The 25022-nt window shown below is 42.6% G+C and overlaps 1 protein-coding gene across 1 annotated transcript in view; it reads right to left on the minus strand.

Annotated features, from left to right (window-relative positions):
* Positions 1 to 773: 773 nt before the first annotated feature.
* VEGFD (vascular endothelial growth factor D) overlaps positions 774 to 25022 on the minus strand; it is a 31596-nt gene continuing 7347 nt past the window's right edge. The window contains exons 2-7 of the mRNA XM_075057407.1: positions 12799 to 13009; positions 9059 to 9249; positions 6835 to 6983; positions 5433 to 5530; positions 2830 to 3025; positions 774 to 1427 (exon numbers count right to left, since the gene is read on the minus strand). Of these exons, the coding sequence (XP_074913508.1) occupies positions 1301 to 1427; positions 2830 to 3025; positions 5433 to 5530; positions 6835 to 6983; positions 9059 to 9249; positions 12799 to 13009 (972 nt within the window). The 3' untranslated portion in view covers positions 774 to 1300. The remainder of the gene's footprint in view (positions 1428 to 2829; positions 3026 to 5432; positions 5531 to 6834; positions 6984 to 9058; positions 9250 to 12798; positions 13010 to 25022) is intronic.

Raw genomic sequence — 25022 nt, forward strand, 5'->3', positions numbered from 1 at the left:
TTTGGTGCTCTGTCCAACGATTCAATCAGTCTTACAGGATTTGGCCTTAATTTTATTTTAAAGCGATCTATTTTTTCCCTATATAAATACAAAAAAAATCTGAGATGCACATCAAAAAGCCATCTGCTATTCCCTGTGTTGTGTCAAGCTTTCCATCTCTGTAGCAGTTGTTTCATTTGCTCTATTCCCTTCATTCACAGTCCAGTATAGAATTGGAGAATTCAGCAAAGGGGGAAAAAAATGATTCAGTCATCGAGACTATCACTTCCAGTTCAGGATTATTGCTCACAGTATTTTCTCTGGACTGGCTCAGTCCAGACTTCAGTGGCTCAGAAAATAATGCTGTCCTTGTATTTGATTTCATTAAGACACCGTTACTCAGGCCTCACACTGGTGAAAGGAATTTCAGTGCAAAGGAGGTATTTTCATAGCATGGTAAGCTAAAAGGAAAACCATCTTTTAGTGAACCATGCCTTTCCAAAAAATCACTGAAGAGTTAGTACTAGTGTGGCTGTTATCCCCGTAGGGACATTAACACACTACACCAGGAACAAATAAATAAATCACACATGGCTGTCAGGCAGACGTGGGAAAAATGATTCTTCTCTACTGAAACTATTGGATCAAGTGACCTTGTTTCGACCTGGGTTTGGGCAGAAGCCAGTCCCAGTGGGACAAACATAAGAAGGCTGTGCTTGAGATGGCTTTGGGGTTTTGCTTATTTTCTTTTTGTTGGGTAGAGTTTTAAAATAACAGAGAAAAATCAAAACCACTCGAATAACTGAAGTATTTATTTTCTTATATACAATTAAATATGGCACATCTGACAGTAGTTGTACAATAAACTCAAAATGATAATCAAAGCTGGACAGTAGATCAAATAACTCAGTGCTGAACCTATTAGAAGCCAAATCCTGTACACTGAATTTCTGAGGAAAGTTTCACCCAGGAGCTGCATTAGCTAAGGATTCAGAGGCTAAGATTACCCAGTCTCAATTTCTGAAACACTGGCTGGTGACTGTGACTCTATTACCAGTATACCAGCTTCATCTTCCATAACATTGAACTGGCTCTTTCATCCACACAGCCAGTAATTAATTGGTTGTTGTTACCTCTTAGAGAACAATTATCAATGTCCCAGAGGATTCACCTGCAGTTGGTGATTACTCTAATAAATAAATGCAGACTGGATTCATTCTTCTGCTATTAATGTGGAAGATGTTCGTGTTTACTATTGTTTGAAAGTCAGTGACAGCTACTTTGCAAAGCAGTGGATTTTTGGAGAATAGGGGAAGCTCAGTCAAGGAGTTTCTTTGCTTTGGGACCCATGAGATCCTCTCTTCTCCTTCGGACAACGACAATGCCTGGAACACATTGGTTTTGCAGTTGGGCACGTTCTGGGTTGTGACGGACATCTGTCCTCACAGCTGTTTGATAAAGGAGAAAAAAGCAAAAAGAGAGCAGTATTGTAATATCGTAATTCTTTACTGTCACATTCCTCAGCTTTCATGACAGTTCTTGTCTACAGCAACGTGTCTTGCTGTTGTCCACTTGTCGACAGTCATGACCTAAGTAATGCTTTCATTTCTTGAGAGCAGTGAGGTCCAGAGTGTCAACACTGCATAGTGCTGCCCTCAAATTCTGCAAAGTACCTAAGCCCACCTGATGCTTCAGCTTTGGTCCTCCAGGAATACTGGGCATGAAAGTCTGGCATAGAAGTCCTGTGTCAAGATTATAGTAACTTCTAGAAGCCAAACTCACACAAACAACTGATTGCATTGATCCCCTCCCACCTGTCTGAAACACATAAATGACCAAATCTCTCATGCTCACTTTCAGCTCTGCAGGTTGTTTTAGCTATTTTTATACTTGTCAACTATTTTATGCTTGTCTGTATTTTCAAAGCTGAACCTAAAGATGCAAAGGTTACTTCTTCCACAGCTTCTTCTCCATGAAAGAACCTGTGAAGTCTATGCGAATGGACCCTGTGGGTGACCATTCAGTGAACTGCAGCTCTGCTGAGGTACCCAAGAAAAACGGATGCTGACTGTCCTTACAATAAACTTTCAGACCGAGTTACTGCATGCTCCTGGGTCTCTACACAGGACCAAGGCTTTCTGAGAAATTTCAAAAACAAACTAATGCATGAAAACAGGTATTTTGAGAGGGAATTTTCTATCTAAGTTTTGGCAAAGAAACCTCAAAACTAGTTACACAAAAGGATTAGGGAAATGCCTGGAGTATAACAGCCCCAGAACAATTTTCCTGCTTCTCAGTGGAATCAGAGCTGATTGAGTGGGTTTGTATGTGTACAAAATTGCGTCAGCTCTAGAAAATCACTTGCTCTGAGGACAAACTGAATAAGGAATGAGCTATATGGTGTGGGTGCCAACTTAGGGATCCTTTGTCCCTAGATGTCCATGAGACCGCATCCAGCTGTTGCAGAGAACACGGGATGGGTTCTACCTACGTACAAATGCAAGACTCGGTATCTCACTGTAAATCCCCTGTCTCATACAGTAATTTCAGTTGTAGCAGTTTTAACGATCATTCCATTAAGATTAGGGAATAAAAAGTAATAAATATTGGTAGGTGAATAGCACCCTTGTCCAGATTTTCTTAAAACATGTTAATTAAATAAACCTTAGACTCCTCCTATGAGGTAAGTGTGGTAAATATCATCTCTATTATTATTATTGTCTCCCTAACTGCAGCAAGGTATTTAATCCCGGGTGGACCTCCTAGCTAATTCAGCACTTGCACCTCCAGCATCTACACAAGCTAATTCAGATCTTGCAACGTAGACACTGAACGACAAGGAACACTTACCTGCAGGTTTCAGCATGAAATATCTTGTGTTTTAGAGCACAGCTCTCCTGGCTCTCCCTACACAAATAGCAGCTGCAGTTTTCTTTACTTTGAAAGAAATCTGTGGGACACTTCTGTCTACAGATGCATTCACAATTTTCTTCATCAAATTCCATATGTTGTCCACACATAGCCAGCTCAGCAAGAGGAGGGAGTCCTGCAATAGCACATACATCTTTTAGTGCTAAGCTTTACATGCCTGAATCCTGCTTTTGAAGAGACTAACTCTTTCTCTGCAATCACTAGGGCTAACAACATGTACTCTCTGATAGATTCTGATCTTCAGAATTTCTCTTGTAACTTACAGTGCAGAAAAGGACTTGAGAGGATTGGGCTGATTATTTCACTTACTCTAATACTGCTATTTCTTGTGGGTTGAACCCTGTATAAAAATACTTTATTTGGGAGCTGTATATTAAAAGAGCCTAGTGTTAGGTTATGGAATGCACAAATCTTTACAGGACAGCAGGTTTTAAAAATAAAATTTCAAAAAGGATTTAGTCTATACCCATGACAAAAATGCACGTTCACACAAACTATCACACTCACTACTCAACAAACTTCATTATCCATATACTTTGGAAATTTTTGCAAAAGTAATACTAAGTCTAGTAACGTGCGAGCTGGTATAGCACTTTGATAAGGCGCATATGCACACTTGTGAGTTCAAGGAATAAGAAAATACTCTGCTTCAGAAACAAAACACCGGCCAGGTGAAGGCACTGTCTACCTCATCTATCTTCCCTCAAAATACACATCTGGAGTACAATATAAGGCTCATCCTAGCAAAAAGGGAAAACATTTTGTGAAAGCTTTATTAAAATGCTAGCAGCACATCCCTGGTTAAAGGTCATGGCATATAATGTGTCATTGGGAAGGCAATTTCCTTTACTTTTACAATTAGCTCTTGGATTTACTCTACGGAATGTGGAATGTAACCTGCGTCCGTGACCTCTGCAGCCTCAGCTCTGATCTCAGTGGCCAGAAAAGGCTTGCGCATGACTTGAAAGAAACCATCATTATTATTTACTTAATGCCGGAAAACCAATATCCAGACAGAATAAAACCCAAGTCCTATTGGAAGGGAGGAAGGAATCTGCCCCAAATTCTTGGAAGACAAACCCCTTCCTTGGGGTGATAAAGCTTGGCATGTGTGAAGTGGTGTAGAATATTTCAGTCTCACTTTATTTCAACCTCAAAGACAGATTTTAAGTTATTTTGTCTCAGCCACTGCCAAACACAATGTACTTCAGAGAATGGTATTTTATCTGAGGAAATATTGAGTCTATGTCAACAAAAGCTGTAATTCAAGAAGCCACACTTTTTAATGCTCCAAGCTGACCTTACAAAAGGCTAAGAGTTAGGAGGACTCTGCCTATTCACAGTCCTTTGGACATACTCTGAAATACAGAGTACTAATCCTTTCTTGAGTGAAAAGTCTAACCTGAGCTTAACTACCTAACCTGATGGTCAAATGATCTGATCCAGAATGACAACAGATGCTACAGAAACCTCTATGCAACTGATCTCTTGCTTATTAACATTAGGAGATTGTAATCAACAGACCAGTTTATGAGGTTATTTTGTTTTATTTTAGCTTGCTAGTCTTGGAATTGCTTGCCAGCTTGCTTTAATTGTTGCCTTGGATGGTTTATTCTTTTGCTTGCTGCATGTAGGTTAAACCACAAAGGCAGGGCTTCCTTCTGTGTCTGTCTGCTCTAGTGCTATGATAATTTTATTTTGACCAGTGCAATTTCCTGAGAAAAACAATTTTTAAAAAATCTCACACAGGGCTTGGAGAAATTGTAACTTCTCATAATGTTTATTGCTAGCAAGTATCTTTAGACTTACACAGTCACACACACACACCCCCCCGAATATTTCCTGCAAATTTCTTTGACAGATTAAAGTTTTCCAGGAAAACAGAAGGAAAAGGCAAGTAGTTTACACTTCTAATTTTACCCTCTTCCATTTCCTTCCACAGACCTGAAAGGGTTATACTTACATACACCTGAATATGCAAGGCATACCAATTTGAAAGCTTTCTAAATACCTCAGTATTACCATAAACAATAGTAAAATACTTTGAAAGGTCATATAATCTTTTGCACTGACTACAGCTAATAATCTTATTCCTGATATGTCTGTTCTTAATAAGCTCTCAAAATAAAGATTCAGCACCACCCCCATGCAATATATTCAGGGCATATTTTTTTCTACAATTAAAAAGTTTTCCCTAATGCCCATTATACAATTTAAGGCCCATGTAAAATAAAAATTTATCCAGGGTGCCTACTTTACTAACTCTTTTTGATACTTTCCTATTTCCTATTCAGGTTGCTAATATAGAGGGAGTAAAACGTCCAAGCAAAAAACATGAGATGGGGATAAGCACATACAAGTGTTTATTTTCAGGTGAGTTTCTACATCATAAGCCAAATCTATCTAGGGATGTGAAATCAAAACTATAACTCTCTCAATGAAAAAATGGGACAAAACCAAAATGAAACACAAGCAGCCTGGAGATAGTAAGCAAAAGTGTCCATTTGTAATTTCATCTTTACCTTCTTGTCTGTTGGGGTGCTGTCCATCTACAACACATTCACATTTGTCACTATCCCAGATCCATCCGTTATGGCACAGTTTGTTGGTAAAGGGGCATCTAGATGAAAAAAAAAAAAAGATAGGAATTTAAAAAAAAAAAAAAGGAGCATCAGTGTAGTCATTTGGTAGAATGAGCCTGCTAGTATGCTGGGTCTGCCACTCGTACTACATGAAGGTAGGGGATCTGTGTGCATTACTGCTGCAAACAGAAAACCTTGGGACTGGATGGCTTTGCTGATCGGGCTGAGCTGTCTGGCTCCCAGCAACCAGACAGAACAAGTACAGCACGTATCTCAGATTACACCCTTAGGAGACAGCTACGATTTCGCAGCTTCACTTTTCCATAAAACGGCCCTACGCTACCCAGGGTAGTCTTTGTCTTACAGTATTCATGCCATGTAATTGTATTCAATTTTGCCATGCTGCCAGAAAGTGCAGCTCCAGTTTAAATTTGCCCATGCTTAAGGAGGTACAGTGGACTGTTTTCAGGGTGAGAGGGGCCAGTTTGACTTTTAGGCACTTGGCTCTGGGAGGGGAACTCGCAAACTGGAAGAAGGCTGAGGTTCTTCTGTATTTGTGTAGGAAGAGAATTCAGAGTGTCTAGCAGGCTGAGTGTGGGCTGGAGTGGCTTTGTTGAAATGCCACCTCTCCCCCAGATCAGATGTGTGACCGAAGGGCAGGTATGGGGGCAAGCCTGCCTGCAGGACTAGACAGAGACATCTGAGCTGACTTCCAGTGAGTCACTCAAGCTATCTGTGTTTCTAGAGTCTTTGCTAAATTAATGTAGCCTGTTCTCACCACGACTACAGGTTATTTTATACCATATTTTGGAGTTAGGTGTGAGATCGCTTTTCTCCAGCCAGTGAGCCTGACAGATGCAAACCAGGGCTGGGCCAGAAAGTTAAAAGCCACGATTCACGTTGATTCTGACCCGACGTGCCATGAAGTATGGCAGAGGGCTTTAGCCTTGAGCACAGCACTCTGTGTGCCCTGGCTAAATAATGCATGAGCAGAGTTGCTTGTGTCAGGTTGAAAAAGTCTATGCACACATACCCAAATAGCTCCAGTGGAGCATAGTGCTAGTATATGCACTTTGGGTCCCTGCTCGAGCACCTAAATGTCTTAGTGACTCCAGATGCTGCTGAACCAGCCTGCTGTTTGTTGGATTCTTGTGTCCATTCACTTATAATTCACCAGGTTTAGCTGAAGCTTTCTAACCCTGAGTGATAATCAAGTTATTTGGAAAAACTGTTGGGATAACAGAAAGTGAATGGACCATTATAATGACCAAATCAGAACAAAATAATTTTCATACTTTGGACAACAAAACATGTGTAGAAGTTTGTAAATGAGGGAACTTACCCATCTTCTTCCGGGTACTGGACAGATCTTCGTATGATAGCATACTGATGGCGCTGGGTATTTGATAGACACTTACAGCCTGTGTGATTGGCAATTTTGATTGGCACGGGCTCAGGAACACTTGTCAAGGGAACCGAGATCTCAAAGAGCTAGGTGGGTGAAATTACATTTATTTTTCAGTTTCCATTATACAGTTAATATTTGGAGTTTTAAATCAAAACCTCTTATTCTTTGCCACCATTTTTCCCACCCTTGCTCTTTTCTAGAGATAGTTACCATACGCATAAATGAGCAGGTAGGCACTGAGGGTTTTGAAGAGTAAGCAATGCCCATCAAGGTAGGAACTTGCCAAAACAGTGGAGAGTTCATTCTGCTTCAGCTGGGTTCCTGCAAGGAATCATCCTGGAAACATCTCTCTGTTGACTATAGCAGGAGCCTAAGGAACCAAGCAGACTACCTTCAGTGCATCCAAATTGTTTAGGATGATCTCTGAGTAGCCTTGTGGGAGCCCTGGTTCCTTCGGCAGCTACGTGTGGGAGCTGTTGAAGTGACCCACACCCCCTCTTCCCCCCCAGGCCAGCTTCCTTCCCATGGAAACCGGAGCACAGGGCACATCTCTGCGTGCCAGCACGTCTTGGCTTAATGCTGCATCCACATGCAGGGGCTGAGAAGTATTCCTAAGCCAGACTGCTTAGACAAGTAAATTTAGGTGTCACAGGGTCTAACCTGAGGTGGAATGAGCATCCTTCAGTGGATATTTTATACCAAGGAAAAAAAAAAAATGCTCTGACTAATGTGGGAGTAATTCCATTCATTTTAGAGGAGTAAATCTGGACTGATGGTGGTGTATCCAGGAGTGGAACTTAGCTGGGGGCTTTTGAGGGAATGGTTATTTTGAAGGATGCTAAAGGAATGTTACACTCTGGAAAACTGCAGTTTTTCAACAAACTTAGGAACTGCTGCTCCAAAAACACATAAATAAATAAATACTTTTTAGCTTGACCTAGCTCCCTGAGCTGATCAGATGTCTTGTGTGTGTGGCCAACAGCTCATACGGCTTTCTCCTTCTGGTGTGGAATGAAAGCAATTAATGAACATTGACGCAAGAAGGACGGGCCCTGATTTATTTTACTCCAGCTATATTCCAGTACAACCAGACATAGTGGAATTACATTCCAACGAACCTGAAACAAATACAGAAGTGAATTGGACCTGCTCCCCGTGAGGACTTCAATTTTCTTTTTAAAACAATTGCCCTCAATCTTTGTTTTGATTTAAAGAAAAGCCTTTCTCATAAGTAGAATTTAATATATTACTCCAAGTCAAAAGGTGTTATCAACTATAAGTAGGGCTGCACAAGATGAAGATTAATCAAGCAGGAGCAGTCTCCTGTGCTCCTTCTGTAGGTGTGAACACAGATGGTTTCATACATAGAGCTGATTGAAAGTACTAAACTTGGAGCCCTGCTCAGTCACCCACTGGAGCAGGATATCTCTGTACACAGACACTAGAGGGAGTCTACAAAAAGAAGCTCTCTAGCTGCTCTCTAGCTGCTCTCTTTATGGTCATTTTTTTGGCACTGGTCCTTAAAACTCAGATCTATTTGTTGCCTGCTGCACCTGAGCAGTAACTGACTACTGGTTTAAGCCTTTCTTTTCCAAAGTGACTTGTGATTTGGGACATTCAGACCGTGAGGCATTCAAATTGAGAGCATCTGGATTCTCCTGCTGAAAATGTCTCTTTTTTAGGCTTGCAAAACTGCATATCCAAAATTATTAGCCAGCCTTTTTGGCACTGATGGCAACTTTGAAAATGCAGCACTTGGACTCCTGGCCTCACATAGCAAAATTTCCCAGAGTTGCTCTTAATCCTTTGGTGCAGGGGATTCCCATGAGCCAATGCCCTCATGAGGTCCCAGGTCCAAGTAGCGGTACATTAAAGAAGGGTTAAACTCCCTAACATCACGTGAGCCTGCAGTCACTTTCTCAGGGCCTGATTTTCCGTCTCTACACACAGATACGCATTTTTAATAATGCAGCATGAATGTAAAACGCTATTGCATGTGCCTGCATTCACTCTGCATGGATAAAAAATTAATTATTCTGTTTGTTATGGTAGAGCAGACAGATGTTTCGTAACAGGATCTCAGAAACCAAACATCCTCTTTCCCCTCCCTTCTTGGAGAGCCAAGGTAAAAAGAAAGCAGATGAATAGCCTCATTTACCGTTTTCGACACATAAGTTGTACTTGTATTCATGCAGCTCAGACTCTCCTCGTTGCAGCAGCCTCCGCATCTGAACACGTTCACACAGGGAGGCTTAAAAAATTTGTTGGTTGTTGTACCCAGCTCTTTGGCCACTTCCACGCAGGTTTCCCTTGGCACACATTGAGTCTTTTGCCATTCCTCATCTATGACTGGAGAAAACACCATTTTTATGAGCAATCATGGCAAAGTTGAACTTCTGATTAGTGAGGCAGAAGCATTATATAAATAAAAATGAAGTGCTGGCAGGCCATTTGCACTTACTTGGACCAATCTGCACTTGCTTGGATTGATCTAAGGACCAGAGAGAGTCTGAGAGCAAAATTATCCCAGTAACTTACACCAGCTGCACTGGCAGAGAGGTTGTTACATTTATCCGCCTTTAGCTTTCAACGTGGATGACCAAAATCTCTGTTAATTCCAGTGGGTTAAGTAGAGCTGCATCGATTTCCCTAGCTGAGAGTCAGTTCCATGGTGTCTGCCTGACAAAGCTGACCCACACCATGTTCTCCTTTTCTCCAGGGTAGACCTCCTTATTGTCATTTTATCCTCTCTTTGTGTGTACCCCACTGCAGACTCAGTAAAGCCTGGGCCTGACTGCAAAAGCACGTTAATGATTAACAGATTCTGGTCAGAGGGTATTAATACTCCTACTGGATGTCAGCCAGCGAGCACCATTTCCAAAATGCCTAATGAAATCCAAGACAAACACTCTCACACCTCAGTACCATCAGGGGGTTCAAGTTTGAATAACAGGAATATGAATTCAAGCATGATTTATCTATTCAAAACACTGTGGCATCTTTCAAATACTGAATTGTTGTAGACTAGTAATTTATTTTAGACTGATCTGTCAAATTCTGACTGTGAGAAGGAATAATGCTTTAACTAACTGAACCAGAGGGAGAAAAAAGGGACATTTACACAGTATTATCTCCAGTCTTGTTAAGAAGTGACCCTGCTTTTTTTGGCTTTTGCTTACTTGATTCAAGTTAGGGAATTACTCAAGAGTCATCAATGCTTATGCTTTAAGTCCTTCTTAAAATTATGAAAAACATTTTTTCTGTCTGCACCTCTCCAGCAGGCTTCTGAAAGATTAAAAGTAACTTCTATACTATAAAGAAAATTGCTCTCTCTTCCAATGAAGTCCATGTCCCTACTATTGTGCAAGCAGTGCATACATTTAAAGGGAAGTTCTGAAAGAAAAAAAAAAGCTGGAATACTTTTAATCTACATGCTATACTTTGTCTTCAGATGAGCATTTATTTCTCTCTTTCCTACCTGACTTTCTTTTTATTTTTTTTAACTTTTTCTTCAGCTGACTGTGTATCTTTAAATCAGTTTGTTTATTCCTGCAAAGTCCTTCCCCAGGGTTGATTCACTCCACTTCCCAGTCATGCAAAAAGTACAAGAAATAAGAGCTTGGGGTCTGAATTCTGATTTTACAGCATAAATTAAAAGAAGAATCACTAAAATAAATAGAATTTTCTGGAGTAATGTTAGTCTATCAAAACAGCAATCTAATCCTAGGCCTTAAAATAGAAAATAAAATGTTTGCCAAACTCTTTAAGGTATGTGTGTGTAATCACTTCAGAGGTCATTTCAATGAGTGTAAGCAGTGATGACCTTTCCAACTGCACACATCCTCACTGTTTTAACCACTTCTTTAGCAGAAGGGCTGTTATAGGAAGGGGCCAGTCAAAGAAGCTGGTGTCACATTTTTTTCAGAAGCACCGTGGTCACCCCGATCTGCTCTGTGAGCAAGCACAGGGCAGCTGCTGAGAAATTTGGCTCTGACACAGACTCCAGCTTGAAAGTGCTGCCGTCCTAGGTGAGCTGAGCTGCTCCGAGGGGCCTGTGGTTAGATGAGGTGACACAAACTTTCAGTGAATTAATTGTTAAAGCTCTAGAAAGGAGGAACAAAGTCCTGAATTCACCCTGCTTGGAGTTCTGAGTGCTATGGAAGATGGTCTAGCAGTGAAACAACGAGGAGCCTTGACCCAGCCTTCTCATCAAAACACTTTATTAAAACAAAACAGATGCCCTTGGCAAAAAGGTCAATGCTTAATGACTGGAAAGGGTGTGGGAAAGAAATACATGTTTATAGGCCTGGTTTTTTTAAAAGGAGCTTTAGTGCCTTGTACATATTAAGATATTAGACCAAAAGTAGTTTCTGTCCTGGAATAATTCCACTTTGGATGGAAGAATGGAGAGGATGACCCAACAGGCTTTTTTTAACTTAAATTTCAGTGGCCTGACTTTGAATGAGAAAGCTGACATCTCTGTGTCTAGAGTTAGACTTTTAAAGGGAAAGTAGGAAGCGACCTAACAGCTGTTCCAAGCAGAAAATTACATCTATATGACTGTAGTCATCTGACTTTATTACCTGAACAGTTACATTATTCTGCCATTTAAAAAAGCCCATTACAATATGCACTGCCTCAGTAACACTTGACAACATCCTGTTGTCTTGCTGTTTTGATAAAAGGAGCATTTTACTTTTTCAGAAATGCTGGTGCTGACTAAATGAGCAATAGTGAGTAGGGAATTACAGCATTTGACACTGGGTACTACTTCTAATAACTCTACGGATTGTGAGTGTTGCTGTGTAGACTCGTAAAGGTATGTAAACAAAATGTTTATCATTAATTAAAGCCCTCTTAATTGTTCTTCCAGTGTGTATTGGATTTAGCTTCTTTCTGTACAAAATTTCTATGAGAAGTTTAAAACCATGCCTGTGATATGCAAACCCTTTTCAGACTGGCACTCATGTCTGCATTTCTGTGCTGTGGCTCAGAAAAGCAAATTAAGGCCTTTGCTCAGCCATAATTTAGCTGAGTAATGGTGTGCAAATGTGGCTGTGGTTATTGTAAAAGTGGTATTGGAACAGGATCAGCAATATCTGATTTCCCAAAAGGAAAGCGATATGATCATACCACTTCAGGCTAAAGACTGAACAGAAACGAATAGCTCAGTCTGTCCTTCGTTAGGCTACAGTGCAGCTCTGCTGTAGGATATCCATTTGCTAGACCAAAGTATAGTAACTGATCCTTTATTTTACATCTATGAACTTATAATGGCTCTTGAGGCTCTCACCTACAAGGCAAGATACTCATTTTTGCTCCAGATGAGGGAATAGATTGTGATTCCCTGCATTCAGGTGTTGGGTGGTTGTTTCAAGATCTACTTCTCTCTGGAGAGACTTCCTCAAATAGATTGAAATTAGGGCAATACCTCCTTCCTCTGCAATTCCCACCCAGACACTGCTGCTGATGCAATGCCTTATATCACAGCACACCTAATAAAAAAGGGATTTCTATGCCTGTAGTAAAGCTGATTTGTTTCTGCCTGCAAGCAAACTCTGAGATTTAGCACAATGCTGCTGGCCGGCCCCTCGGCCAGTCATTCTGACCTGTTCTTTGCAGATTGACTTCCCCCCCTTTCTGTGGACTGACAAATCCATACATAATACATCTCCCTTTGGAGAGTATACAGAGAACAATAAGCCTGATTTGGCCACAAAACAGGGAGGTGTACTCAGGCTGTTGCCTGACGTTTTTTCATACAAAGTCATTTTCTGTGAATGCCTGTTGTTTTCAGTACGTGTGTATTCTAGGAAACCCTTGGTACTTCACGGTTTACTGCACAAGAATCAGTGGTCCTGAAACCGAGATCAGCCTCAGCCACAAGCCTGCGCCTACCTTTCAGTGTATCGATATCATAGAAAGCAGCAGCAAATCTGGTGGAGCGATGTGATGCAGAGCGGGAGTCTAAACTGGCCAGACTCTTGAGTTTTAGCCTGCATTTCCACAGCTTCCAGTCCTCAGAGTGAGTGATGCGAAGCAGCTCTTCCAGGCTGGATGCTCTCCTGATCTGCTGTTCTGACCGCTCCAATGCTGACAGAGATGTCCTCTGGAAGGGAAGGGGGAAGTCAGAAAGCCAGTACCTTTACAGCCTGTCCCCAGTGTAGCACATGGAGCACTTATACAAAAAGGCAGCACGTTACTGAGGACAGCCAACAGTACCTGGGAAAACAGGAGCACACAGAGATGTCTTGGGCTTTGGCAGTACCTGGCACCAGACTGACCTGCAGGGTTTGTGCCCGTATAAATTGGGAAAGGGAGATACCCACTTCCTCACCCTTTCCGTCACAGTCCTCAGAGCTATTTGACAAATGCGGACTTTACTGCAGCCCTGGTCCCCAGGGAACCCAGCAGACACCGATCGCATCGCTGCTGTGCCTGAGCTGGCCAGCCACGCCAGCGTGAATCCCGGGTCACCCCTACGGACAACCCAAGTTCAGCTGGTGAGCATAACCCAGGTGCCTCCGTGGCAGGCCACCTCGGGTGCCAAAACTCTGGTGCCAGCCGTGAGACACCGCTGCGGGGGCAGGCGATGCAGCTGGAAGCTGCCCTGAATACGCGGGCCCATCCGCACGGCGGGCAAACACAACATTCAACGCGCTGCAAAGCGCAGGATGCATCTGCCATTTCCCATCCTGACCACCGTCTGGGTCGTGCCCAAGTCAGCCAAAGTGGCCTCAAGTCCAGCCTCAGCGCTGTGGCTGTGCAGCAGCGTGAGCACAGCCATTGCATTTTCCACCTGCGTGATGTACATGACCATTATCCGCTCCCACGGGAGAACACTCCCTACAAACGCCTACCCCATCAGTTTAAAGTTGTAACTCACTTACAAAATACCCGTTTAACAGAAACTTCTTAATATTGGACAGCACCCCATAACAATACTGGTCTCTTTGGCTGCTGCTGCTTTCCAACATCTGTGTTTGTGCCTTTATCAAGGCATTGAGTATTTCTTGCCACTGACTCACCAGATCTGCTGAAAACTTGTTGCCTCCAGCCCAAGTAAAAGGTTATCTTTGTAAATGTCTGTGTTGCACTGGGCTGGTGCTCTCAGCTGTACTCTGTGGTCATGCAGTTGACTGTACTTTCTGACTTGCAAATAAAGGGCTGCAGTGCCAGTGCCAACTGTCATAAATAAAACACTAGCTCTTAAACACAAAGCTGAAGTATAGGAAGCTGGTGATGCTGCATGTAGCAGCTTGCAGTCTGAACCAGCAGCAAGCGACTGCTCTGTATAGGACTGGGGAAGGGGTAGGGGAAAGGGTCACCTATAAGAGGAACATTTTTAGATGAGATCTGAAACTCAGGCACTGAGCGCATCTGTTATGTGTTATTAAAACATCTGTGGCATTTATTTTGCAATGATACAGATGTTAGCCTGTACATACAGGCCAAGTTCGTTTTGGGGTAATTACCTTCCACTGACCTAAAATTCCCTATGTAGTTATCTCAGGACAAGTTATTTGCTCTTCTTTTATGCCCATACAGAACACTACATTGTGCTCTAGCAAGCTGCCATGTTTCATTGTGGAGATGGCTCTTTTTCATAGGTGAATGATTTCTCATACATTTCATATGTGGTGAAAATTGGAAAGCCCATCTTGATACTTACGGACAAATAGCTCAGAAGGAATGTGAATACTTAGCACCAGTAACTGAATTTCAAGACAGTTTTACAAACAAGCTACCCAGAATTTTGCTGATCTAGGAAATCTGAAATTCAGCTTGAGGTCAATGCGTCGAAACTTATTTGTTCTAAGAACCACAGCTTACATTCACTCCCATTCACAAACTGTGTCCTTGACCTTGCAAAACATGCGAGTGTAGGACCAGCACTGGCATGGTAATGGGACCAAAGATACTAAAACCAAACTCTATTAACCATTAACAAGACTTTTTTTCTCTCATTGCAGTAGAAAGATGCTCTAGCTGAATCAACACCCAAGACTTCTAAACTAGACTGAATTTACAGAGAACCTGTGAAATGAAATGATGGTATTCTGTAAGTTAGAAGACACGTGCCTGCATTTCTTGTAAGAGTCAGTAGTTTGGGACTAGCTTTTCCATTTCTTTTAGTTAAATATCACGAGTTTTTATAAATTATTATTACTTGAGGAAAATAAGTTTTAAACCTAAGATGAAAGAGTACAGAAAAAGTATACATGCCTCTTCATGGTAAGCAAAGATCTCTGGGTTTATCTAAAGCAAGAATTTGTAAGGATTTTTTTATTTTTAAAGCTATACGAGTTCCTCAATGTGGACTGAATACACTGAAATTAACTAACTTTGTACCTTCACAAGTACTATGTATAGAAAGAGGAACAAGTTATATGAGTAGAAGTCATTTTTATACCAAAACCATGCATCTCCAATAGGATTTGAATTCTGGTAATTAAAAAAAGGTACCTCCGATATTGATGTGTCATAGTGGCATTGACAAAGCCCGCCTATGTGTGCAGGTTGTTCCTCCTCTTACTGGTTTTCATATATTGGAAATTGGAGAAGTACAGTCAAAGGAAAAGGAAGGAGTAGTGCTCATTACAGAATTACCTCTGCAGTCATCAGAAATGTATCCTAATTAAGTAAACCATGATCATCCAAAACTCACACAGAGCCCTTGGAACTGAGTGATCACTTCTCCGTCGGCTCCAGCCCCGCTCAGCATTGCCTGGGCTAGTCAACCCTGAAGTGAGTGAATCTGTTGCCTCTACTCTCTTCATCCTTCCTAACACCTATCCGACCTTTGCAGTCTGACAGGATTACCAGTTGCCTACCATCGCAATAGCAGAATAATGGTCTTCCTTCTTCTTCTACTTGACATCTGCCTGGATGGAACAGATTTTACAGATGACTTTGTAACTTCTTCACAGGAGCCCCTGTCCAGTACAGAATTTCCTGATGCCCTTTCCTGTAACAACAGCATTGAGATAAAGGACGGTCTCTCCCTCTGAGCATTCCTGACACTAGGCAAGGTGATGAGCTGAAGGCACTGCTCGCTTTTAAGGGAGGGCTGAATCCCAAGTAGTTGTAGGTTTTTACACTGTGGACATCTATTTTGTCTGTGAGCTAGTCGCTCTCAGCTCCCTCTATAGCCAAGGGAGAGAAATAAAGACACTTTCAGAGCATGATTCATTTGAAATCACACAGAAAGTCTTTCTGCTGGCTGTCCAGCAAGCCCAGGGTCACCACATCACAAGAGGTATCTGTGTGGTGGATCTTTGGTCAAACAAATCTCACCACAGCTATCTGGGGTATAAAACATCTGAAGAGAAGCACCTAATTGTGTTCCAATCTACGTAAATGCCTGTTTTGGGTTTGTGTGGCAGGGTTTTTTTGGCAGCAGGGTAGGGTCCGCAGGGCCGGCTCCTGTGAGAAGCTGCTGGAAGCTCCCCCGGCTCCAAGCCGGACCCGCCTCTGGCCCAGGCCGAGCCCCTCAGGGACAGTGGAAACACCGGTGGGAGAGCAGATTTAAGAGGGGAAACCTGCAGGGAGTGGGGGATTGGAACGGGAGAGGAACCCCTCTGTGGGTACCGAGGTCAGGGAGGAAGGCAGGAGGGGATGCCCCCGCAGCCCGCGGTGAGGCGGCAGGCTGTCCCCCCCAGCCATGGAGGGGAGCGGAGGCCCCCCAAGATGGCCGCCGCTCCGGGGAGCGGGCTGGGACTGAAGGACTGCAGCCCGCGGGAAGGACCCATGCCAGGGAATTTTGTGAGTAACTGCAGCCCGGAGAAGAGACCCACATTGGAGAAGTTGGTGGAGGACTGTCTCCCGCAGGAGACACCCCATGGTGGAGCAGGGGCCGAGTGCGGAGTCCTCCTCCCCCTGAGGAGGAAGGAGCGGCAGAGACCAGGGGTGAGGAACCGACCCCAGCCCCCATTCCCCGTTGAGGCGGGAAGGCAGGAGGGAGGGCTGGGGGGAAGGTGTTCTCAGGTTTGGTTTTATTTCCTAATATCCTTGTTTTGGTTTGATTGGTAGTAAGTTAAATTGATTTTGTTCCTTCCCCAAGTTGAGCCTGTCTTTTGCCCGTGCCCATAAGTGGGGAGTGATCCCTCCCTGTCCTTGTCTCGACCCACGAGCGTTTCTTTATATTTTCTCCTCATCCCACCAGGGCCGGGGTGGGGGAGGAGTGAGCGAGCGGCTGTGTGGTGCTTTGTTACCAGCTGAGCTGAAACCATGACAGTGCCAAAACAGGAACAGTGAATATCACCTTATATGTTTGGTTTGTCTCCTTTGAGACTACTACAATACTCTCACCTAAAATGTTCTTCTAAACACTTGCTAGAGCATGGACAGACTGCTCAACATCTAGAAGGACATCCCTCATCCTTATACACTTTGACCATAGAGGTAGCTATCTACCACTTAAAATCATTCAAAACTAGAAGCTTAAAAAATGGAAAGAGTGGGGAAGGTGCACTAGCCCCACCAGCCGGGCACAGCCCTATGGCCTCGGACACCACCGACTGAACTGCTTCAGGCGGGCATCCTCTTGCTACGGCACAGCAGTACTGAATACCGTGTCGTCATGAAATCTTTCCAAAGCATTCATTTCTGGTCATCCTATTTTGAAAAGGACATCATCAAATGAAAACACAGAACCCTTTACGGTCTCAGATAATGCCATAGATGATGTGCCATAGGGCTGCTACACGATGCAGATGTGGAGACTTCTTTCACATACTGCAGTTTAAATTCAAGCCCTCTTTAGATATAGACAAGCATAATCTGGCTGACTGAAAGGCCCCACTTAAAAGAGTGCAGCTTTGCAGGGAAAGGTGAATAAATGTTTCAAAACGTGAAATTAGAGGAAGGTGTTAGCTTCAACAGCATCCCAAACCTACCCCTCGTGTGATGATCAAGGACTTTATCCCCTCTCACAGTGATATCGAGTTAAAATCAGTGTTTGAACAGGAGGGGAGCTCCCCACTCAGCCACAGAGCAAGGGGAAGCATGCAGAGAGGTCAAACCTCCACTGACATTTCTGGGAGATCCAGCTCCTCACAAAAAGCAAGAGGAACAGAACCACTATCTGTCTGCTTCTCCTGACTGTAGTCATCTGCACATGCTATTTCCTACTTTTCACATACTCCCTAGCTCCCTTTTTTAGGCTTTCTCTGGTAACTACAGTCCTTCCTTCCAGGTTCCCCTCCCATTCTTCACTCTGCTCTCATCTTGTACTGCTTGGATCCCACTATGCTTTTACGTTGTTTCTTTTTACTCCTTTCCCCATATTCTGCCCCATGGGAGTCTACTAAGACCTACCTCAGGCTGAGCTGTTCAGCCTCCTGATGCAGAGGAACATCCATTTTTCTCCCTGCCATGCCCTCACTCCGCTTCCCTTACACTGACCCAGATTTTAGTAGTCAGCTGGGGTGAGCTGTCACCATTGTGGGAGTTGTTGGTTGTAATGGCTGCAACCTAGATGTGGAACAAGACTGCACTGCACTTGGCGTGGTTCACACAGGTAGCAAAATTATGACCTCTGGCCTCAGAAAGCTTATAATATACATTAAGGCTTCAGAGGGAAAGAAAGTAGAGAAGGAGCCATTGGCAAAGGGCCAGGGCAATGTCCTTTACATGCTCCCAAAATGAACAAATTACCTTTGGAGCCATATCACTGGAAAGCTCCGAATGTCCTAAACTTTCAGTACCTGTAAATGTACACCCTGTAGTCAACCAAACACATAATGCTATTGCCCACAAGAAATGTTTGCACAGAACTCATCAATAACAAATATCAGAGTAGTAGGTTTAAGTAGTTCATTCTTATCTCTTCAGCTTACTGCTGCTCTCAATACCATTTTTCTTGGAAGTACCTTATCTAGGAATGGGTCCCATACCCAGAGATAAAAATCAGATGCATATTTAAATGAAGTTGTATGTTTTTCATAACACTGATAACTCATATGTTACAAAACTATTCTTCAATTCAAAGAGGAATATCTATCTTCCTCTATCTGGGCTATAAGCAACATCACTGACATCAGGAAATGATAACGTGGGTTAGCATTGTGATTTTTGGATAATTACAACTTTAGTCCTTCCAGAAGAAACCATAATGGGCTATCTATCTTCTTCCTAGCAATCTCAGATGCCAGAAAAACCCTGAAAGTAGTTACCATTGGAAAGGAACAAGAGAAAAAGCTGTGATACATTCACTGGCCTTCCCCACCTTGGATGCTGGCTTAAATCAGACAGTGAGTTCATTACCCCATTAATTTATGCTAGTCAAATATTTGGCTCATGCTTCATGTCATACAGATGCACAATCCCACACATAGTCTACATTGTTCAAACTGGGCCCCTTTTTGAGAATCAGTATTGACAATCTCCTACCAGGTGCTGCAGCTCAGCAGTTTGCACCTTTTCTCCATGCTTGACAAGCTCCTAGGTTTCTTGCCTAAGAAAAAATACCCCACCCTTTTCAAACTGATGCCTGAGTGAGTCAGCAGAACTCATGTTTGCGGAACCCCTTTTTTTGCACGTGCTGCTCTTGCCAGCCTGACACAGACGGTCTTTGTATTAATGTTGTGTTTCAGGATCTCTTGGAGGTATTTTGAACAACGGAGGAAAGATGTGTAGAATACAATAGTAAAAGAAAGGTCCACTAAAGTCCTAAATTTATTTGGGGACCTATAGCACAAACACATGCCTAGGACCCCAAATTAATTCTTTTCAAGGCCATCAGTAACTATCAGTATTTTTATTAAGAAAACAGATGCACAGTGAATAATATTTTGGGTACATGAAAAGGCAAAAATAAAGGTTGACTGAAATCCATATTTTGCTCAATCTGAGGAAAGTCCGGCTTGCATTTCAGACTGTACTCAAGCACACCCACAGACCCAGGAAATATATCCTGAAAGGTTACACAGATGACTACCTTCCTTAAGCCCCAGCCTCACAGTCTTTATCCATAGTGGGACATAAACCTCTGCTAAAAACTAAACACGTGTAAGAGCTCTTCTGAAATGGAATGTTTTTCTGAGTTAGGGTCACAGATACTATTGTGGCAAGGGCTGCATAAATACCGATGGAACTCTTCAACATTATCACTGCGTCTGGGGCCAGGACAAATGATTAAGGAACCTCTCAATAACCTTGCACTGTTTCATGATCCATCCTCTCAGCAGTTAAGCAATAAAAAGAAGGTAACAGCTTTATCTTGCCAGGGAAAGCAGATTGTAGCTGCATAACCCAGAGCGATGATTCTCTTAATGCCATTGTATCACAAACATGGCCAAACAGGTTTAAGCTAAGTTCAGACTAAATCTTTCAAAATTAACCAATCTGGGGGGGAGAGAGTTTCATCACAAAGTGAAGGCACTCAGACATCAACAAAGAGTGCTGGCAGCATGTGAGGACATTTTGAACCTTTATGTGAGTATTCTGTGCTTAATGCAGCAGTAGCAGCTGCATTCATTTCAAGAGAAGGTATGCAGAAGACAAAGACTTCACGCAACCAGAAGTTGAACTCCCCCCGTTCCAGTGCTGCCCAAAGGCTATTCTCAGAACTACACTCAGACCAGTTTAAATACTAGGTAGATGATTCATTGCCACATGAAAATACCAAGGAACTTTGCTGCTATGTATGCTATGCCTGAAAATAACCTCCTTTTCTTCCGTGATGCATTCCCCAAGGTGTTTTTATGACAGTGTACGAGCCGATTATAGTTAAGGGCTCACCTTGCAAAGACAGAGTGCCTACAGCTCCCTGCCACCCCATGATCATTAAAATAAAAAAATCCGATCCTATGGGTCATTCACCTGTATGAATATGAACTAGTTATCTGAGACTCCTATTATAGTTAATGGAGAAAAATAGGTCCATTGGGTGAATGTTCCTCTCATTCTAAAGTCTGTTGGATAAACTGTGCCTCCAAACTGCCTCTTTCTCCCCACTGACGCTGAAGCAGGAGTCGGCAGGACACTAGCTCAGCTGTAGTTAGGTGGCCTGAATCCCACTCAACTGAGAGCACTCAAATGACATGAAATCCCCTCTCCTTATCCAAAGCACAAGCAATTTATGAGGGACAGAGGTCAATTCATCTCAGATACACAAATATAAACAACCAGGATGTGCAATTGCACCAAGGTCTGAAGGACCTGGGACTGGCTGATGGCCTCAAAGCCGGGGGGTAGTTGCCCAGCCGTGCTGTGGCTCGCAGCACACAGACTGTGAGCTGACGTGGCCAGGGAACTGCAAGGGAGTTCCTGTGGAAAAGTCTTGTTTTCTCTTGGCAGGAAAACAGGGCAGCTCCTGCTATTGTGAGGTCTGTCGTCGTGTTTTCAGCACAAATCCAAACCATAGGCCCATACTGGCTACTATGAAGAAAATTAACTCTACCCCAGCCAAAACCAGCACAAGGTCTCATGTTTGACCATTTTCCTGGTGAGGATGACAAGCTTGTGTGGAGTCTGTGCAGTAAGAACTCCTTTTGAGGATTTTCATCATTATTAGTAGTATTTTTAGCATTATTGTGGCTCCTAGGAGTATGGGGTCAGGTACAAACACAAAATAAAGACTATCCGTAACCTGGTGTCTACAACCAAAGTAAAAGATGAGAGAAACAGAGGAAGGCATTCATCCAAAGGGAGTACCAAGGAAACACAAGAAGATATTGCTCAGAGTGATTGGCCATGATTTTAAGATAGCAGGGACTCAACCATTGCTGAATTTTATAACAAATGTTGTATACATTACAGCATCTTGTATCCTTGGGGTGTTGCGCAATGGGTAATAAAATAGTAAGGGTATCTTCTGCAGCTTGAAAACATCAGGCTTGCAGGAGTGACTTACTGCCTTATCAACAAGCAACTGCATCATCCTATAAACATCTAGCATGAGGTATCTAACACATGTCTAACACATACTAGTTTACACTAATTTTATCATCACCATTGTATTTCATTTCTGAGGAGAGGAAGAACATCTACCTTTCAACAGCTCCAATAAAATCAGAATTTTTATTCTCTGTCAGCTGTGAACTTCTGAGTATGAAGTCCCATCCCTGACTGTATCCCCTCTGGAAGCACGATTATCTATGCATTATTAGTGCAAAAATAAGCTATTTTTAATTATAGTGAACATAACCACAGAGAAGCAAAATGAGATATTTTGACTTCTTACTAATATTGTTCTCTGAAACAGATGGCTTGTCACGGGATTTTTCAGTGACTATTACAGTCTTTGCCATCATTATCAGAAGCATGAATGAAGTTTCAGAAGTATGCAGTACTTCATTCCACCTTCAAATGGTGACTGTTTAAACAAATACTCAAATCCATTCCAATACTTAGGAAAAAGCTGAGGCTCTCTGAGTGCACTGCCTTATCCAAACTGAACATTCACGTGATCACCAGAGTTAAAGCATTAATAACCTGGAGGGACATGCTGCTTATGGTGGGGAGAAGTTCAGGCCCTGGGAGGCAGATTTCCAGCTGTCACTTTTTAAAAGGGTGCTTTCTCCAGTGAGAATTGTATTGAAAGCGTACAGCTATGTTGTCCAAGTATATAGCAAAAAAATGTGCAACTGGGCTGAATTTCTTCTTTAAAAGGTTGAAAATGGTTTCCACATTGTTTCCCTGAATATAAAATTAGCAAGGATGGTGTTACAGTTGAGAAACCCCAGGGTTGCATCAGACATATGGTCATCAAAGAAGTCGGGGTTTTGGGGCTCGGAGGAGAATCACCAGGGCAGCACTTTTTGTTTTCCAAAGCCCTCTCAGGTAATTGATACCTTGATTTGCCTGCTGATATTTTCACCTGTGCCCACTACTACATCGCTTTCTGCAACTGCATCAAAAGGAGACTCTGAGTAACGCTCACCAGGAAAAATACACGTGTCAGACATGTGTTGCCTGGCTGTAATGCCCAGATAGCTACTCCTGCTGTGCCTGCGGAGGAGGAAATGGTACTCTGAGTGCCTGAAGGTCACCTCTCTACCCTCATCAGTGCCTGCTTGCCCAGAAAAAGCTCAAGGACTGAAGAGCAGGCACGGGAAAAAACCTTTTGCTTCCCCCACCCACAGCCTATGTGAAACCTCTCTCTTGTCCGCCTCGAGAGTTAAGGAGTGTTGGCCTTGGCCATGCATCCTCTGAGGAAAGAGTGACCGTGCGATCACACCACTTCATCCTGGAGTCTCTGCGTCACGGCTGCTGAAAGAGAACCTGCATAGAGCCTGTCCTGTAAAAAGAGCAGTGGCTTTTTGCCAGAGCACAGGAAGGAGGACTGACAGATATGTCAGTTGTGGGTTTGGGAGGAATGTGAAAAGGTAAAACTGATAGTTTGACCAGGTGTTGTATGAGGGGGCAGGGGGCTGACAGGGAGACATTTATCTGAGACTGTCACGTTTCTCACTGATACAGGTGTGATGTTTGAAGGCCTCTTTTGCTAAAACCTTGTCAGTACATCATCTGACCAAGACCAAAAACTGGAGGAGAAGCAACTTCTAGACTGCTCCACCTCCAATGTTCAGTGCGGTAAAAAGTTCTCTCCAGACTCCTCTCCTCGGGAGTCTGTCTCCTTGGGCTCCAGCCTTACTGGCAGTGAAGACAGGAGACTTAATTACCCATTTCCTAAACTTAGTAGTCAAGGTGGTGATAAAACAGCTTCTATTTTAGCTGAAGATGATATGTTTTCACAAGTAAATCATATTAGCTATCCTATGGCTTCAAGAGAACAGCTGTTTCATATTTTGAATGGCCTTTTGAACTAGAATAGATCTTTTGTGGTGCTACAGCAAACAAATCAGACTTTTTGCACTTTAGTAGCATGCTTACATTATCAAAATCCTCAGAGATGAGACATTTCAGTTGCTGTATTTTTGGTTTGAATGAACAAAAATATTCAAAGCAAAGAACTGAAAATATCAGAATTGTACATGATTTTGTGAAAGCATAAATCTCAGAATATTTCATATTTTTCATATCCAAAGCAAGAAACTGATAATATTTTATCAAAACACCTGTCACAACTATAAAATTTTAGCCAGCTAGGTCTTTACATCAAAATGAGGGAGATTTTTTTCTAGCCAGGAAACATTTTGAGAATCAGCTACAACTCTCATTAAACAAATATTTCTTCCCACAGCAAGGTCTTTTGGCTCTCATGGGAAACATCCTCACAGCAGCTGAAGTGTGATTTTGAAGGCAACAACATTCAATGTGCATCATTTTGTTGGCAGTGATGGAAATGCCAGACGGGCAGATGGAATAAAAGAGTAGGTCTACTATGGTATGGAGTTTCCTTCTGTTGAAGCCTTCTCTCATATATGTTGAGAGTTGACCTCTAGGTCCCTCCTACGGTGATCACACTAAGTATATTTGCCTGGTCAGTGAAAGGACACAGATGGATTGTCATAAATGTCCAGGGTGGTTTCTCACTGATATATCCCAAATGCTGCTGACAGCTTTGGGAGTCTTACAGTACGTTTTCTGGGCCTCTGCTTGTATGCTTGTTCATATCATCTTGCATTGCTGCAATCTGTTCGGGAAGCTATGATGCTCAGGACAGAGCGCAGCTATAGAAACATTACATAGCACTTACTTCATCATACACAATGTTAGGTGCTAGTGTAACACTGTGACAGGGTACACATGTCAAAAATAGCATATTATATGTGTTTACAAAGAGCATGTCCAGACTGTAGTCACTTTCTTTTCATATTTGTCCATTCTTTGGAAGTCACTGGCGTTTGGACAGTGATTTTGGAATGGCTCAGTAACAGAGACCTGAATGAAATCAGATGACTATGTATTCTTTTAATACTTGAAAATATTTTTTAATGTGATAAAGGTTCCTTCAGTTAGTGCTTTCATTGGTTTCTGGGTTTGCCCCAAGACACTTTAATAAATGTTTTGGAAGTGTGACTAGCCAATTGGATAGCCAGGTTTCAAAATGTCACTTCACAAAGCAAAGTCATTGCCAATACTGAATGAACTTATGTTACCCCAATCACATGCACACATTTTCCTGGAATTGTAGTTTTTCTTAAGTAATATTTCCCTAGCAGTTCAGGAAAGTATCCTAACATGGTTTCTGAGTCACATTGCTAATTAAAGTG

Source organism: Buteo buteo, chromosome 25 (assembly GCF_964188355.1).
Source record: "Buteo buteo chromosome 25, bButBut1.hap1.1, whole genome shotgun sequence".
Lineage (NCBI taxonomy): Eukaryota > Metazoa > Chordata > Aves > Accipitriformes > Accipitridae > Buteo > Buteo buteo.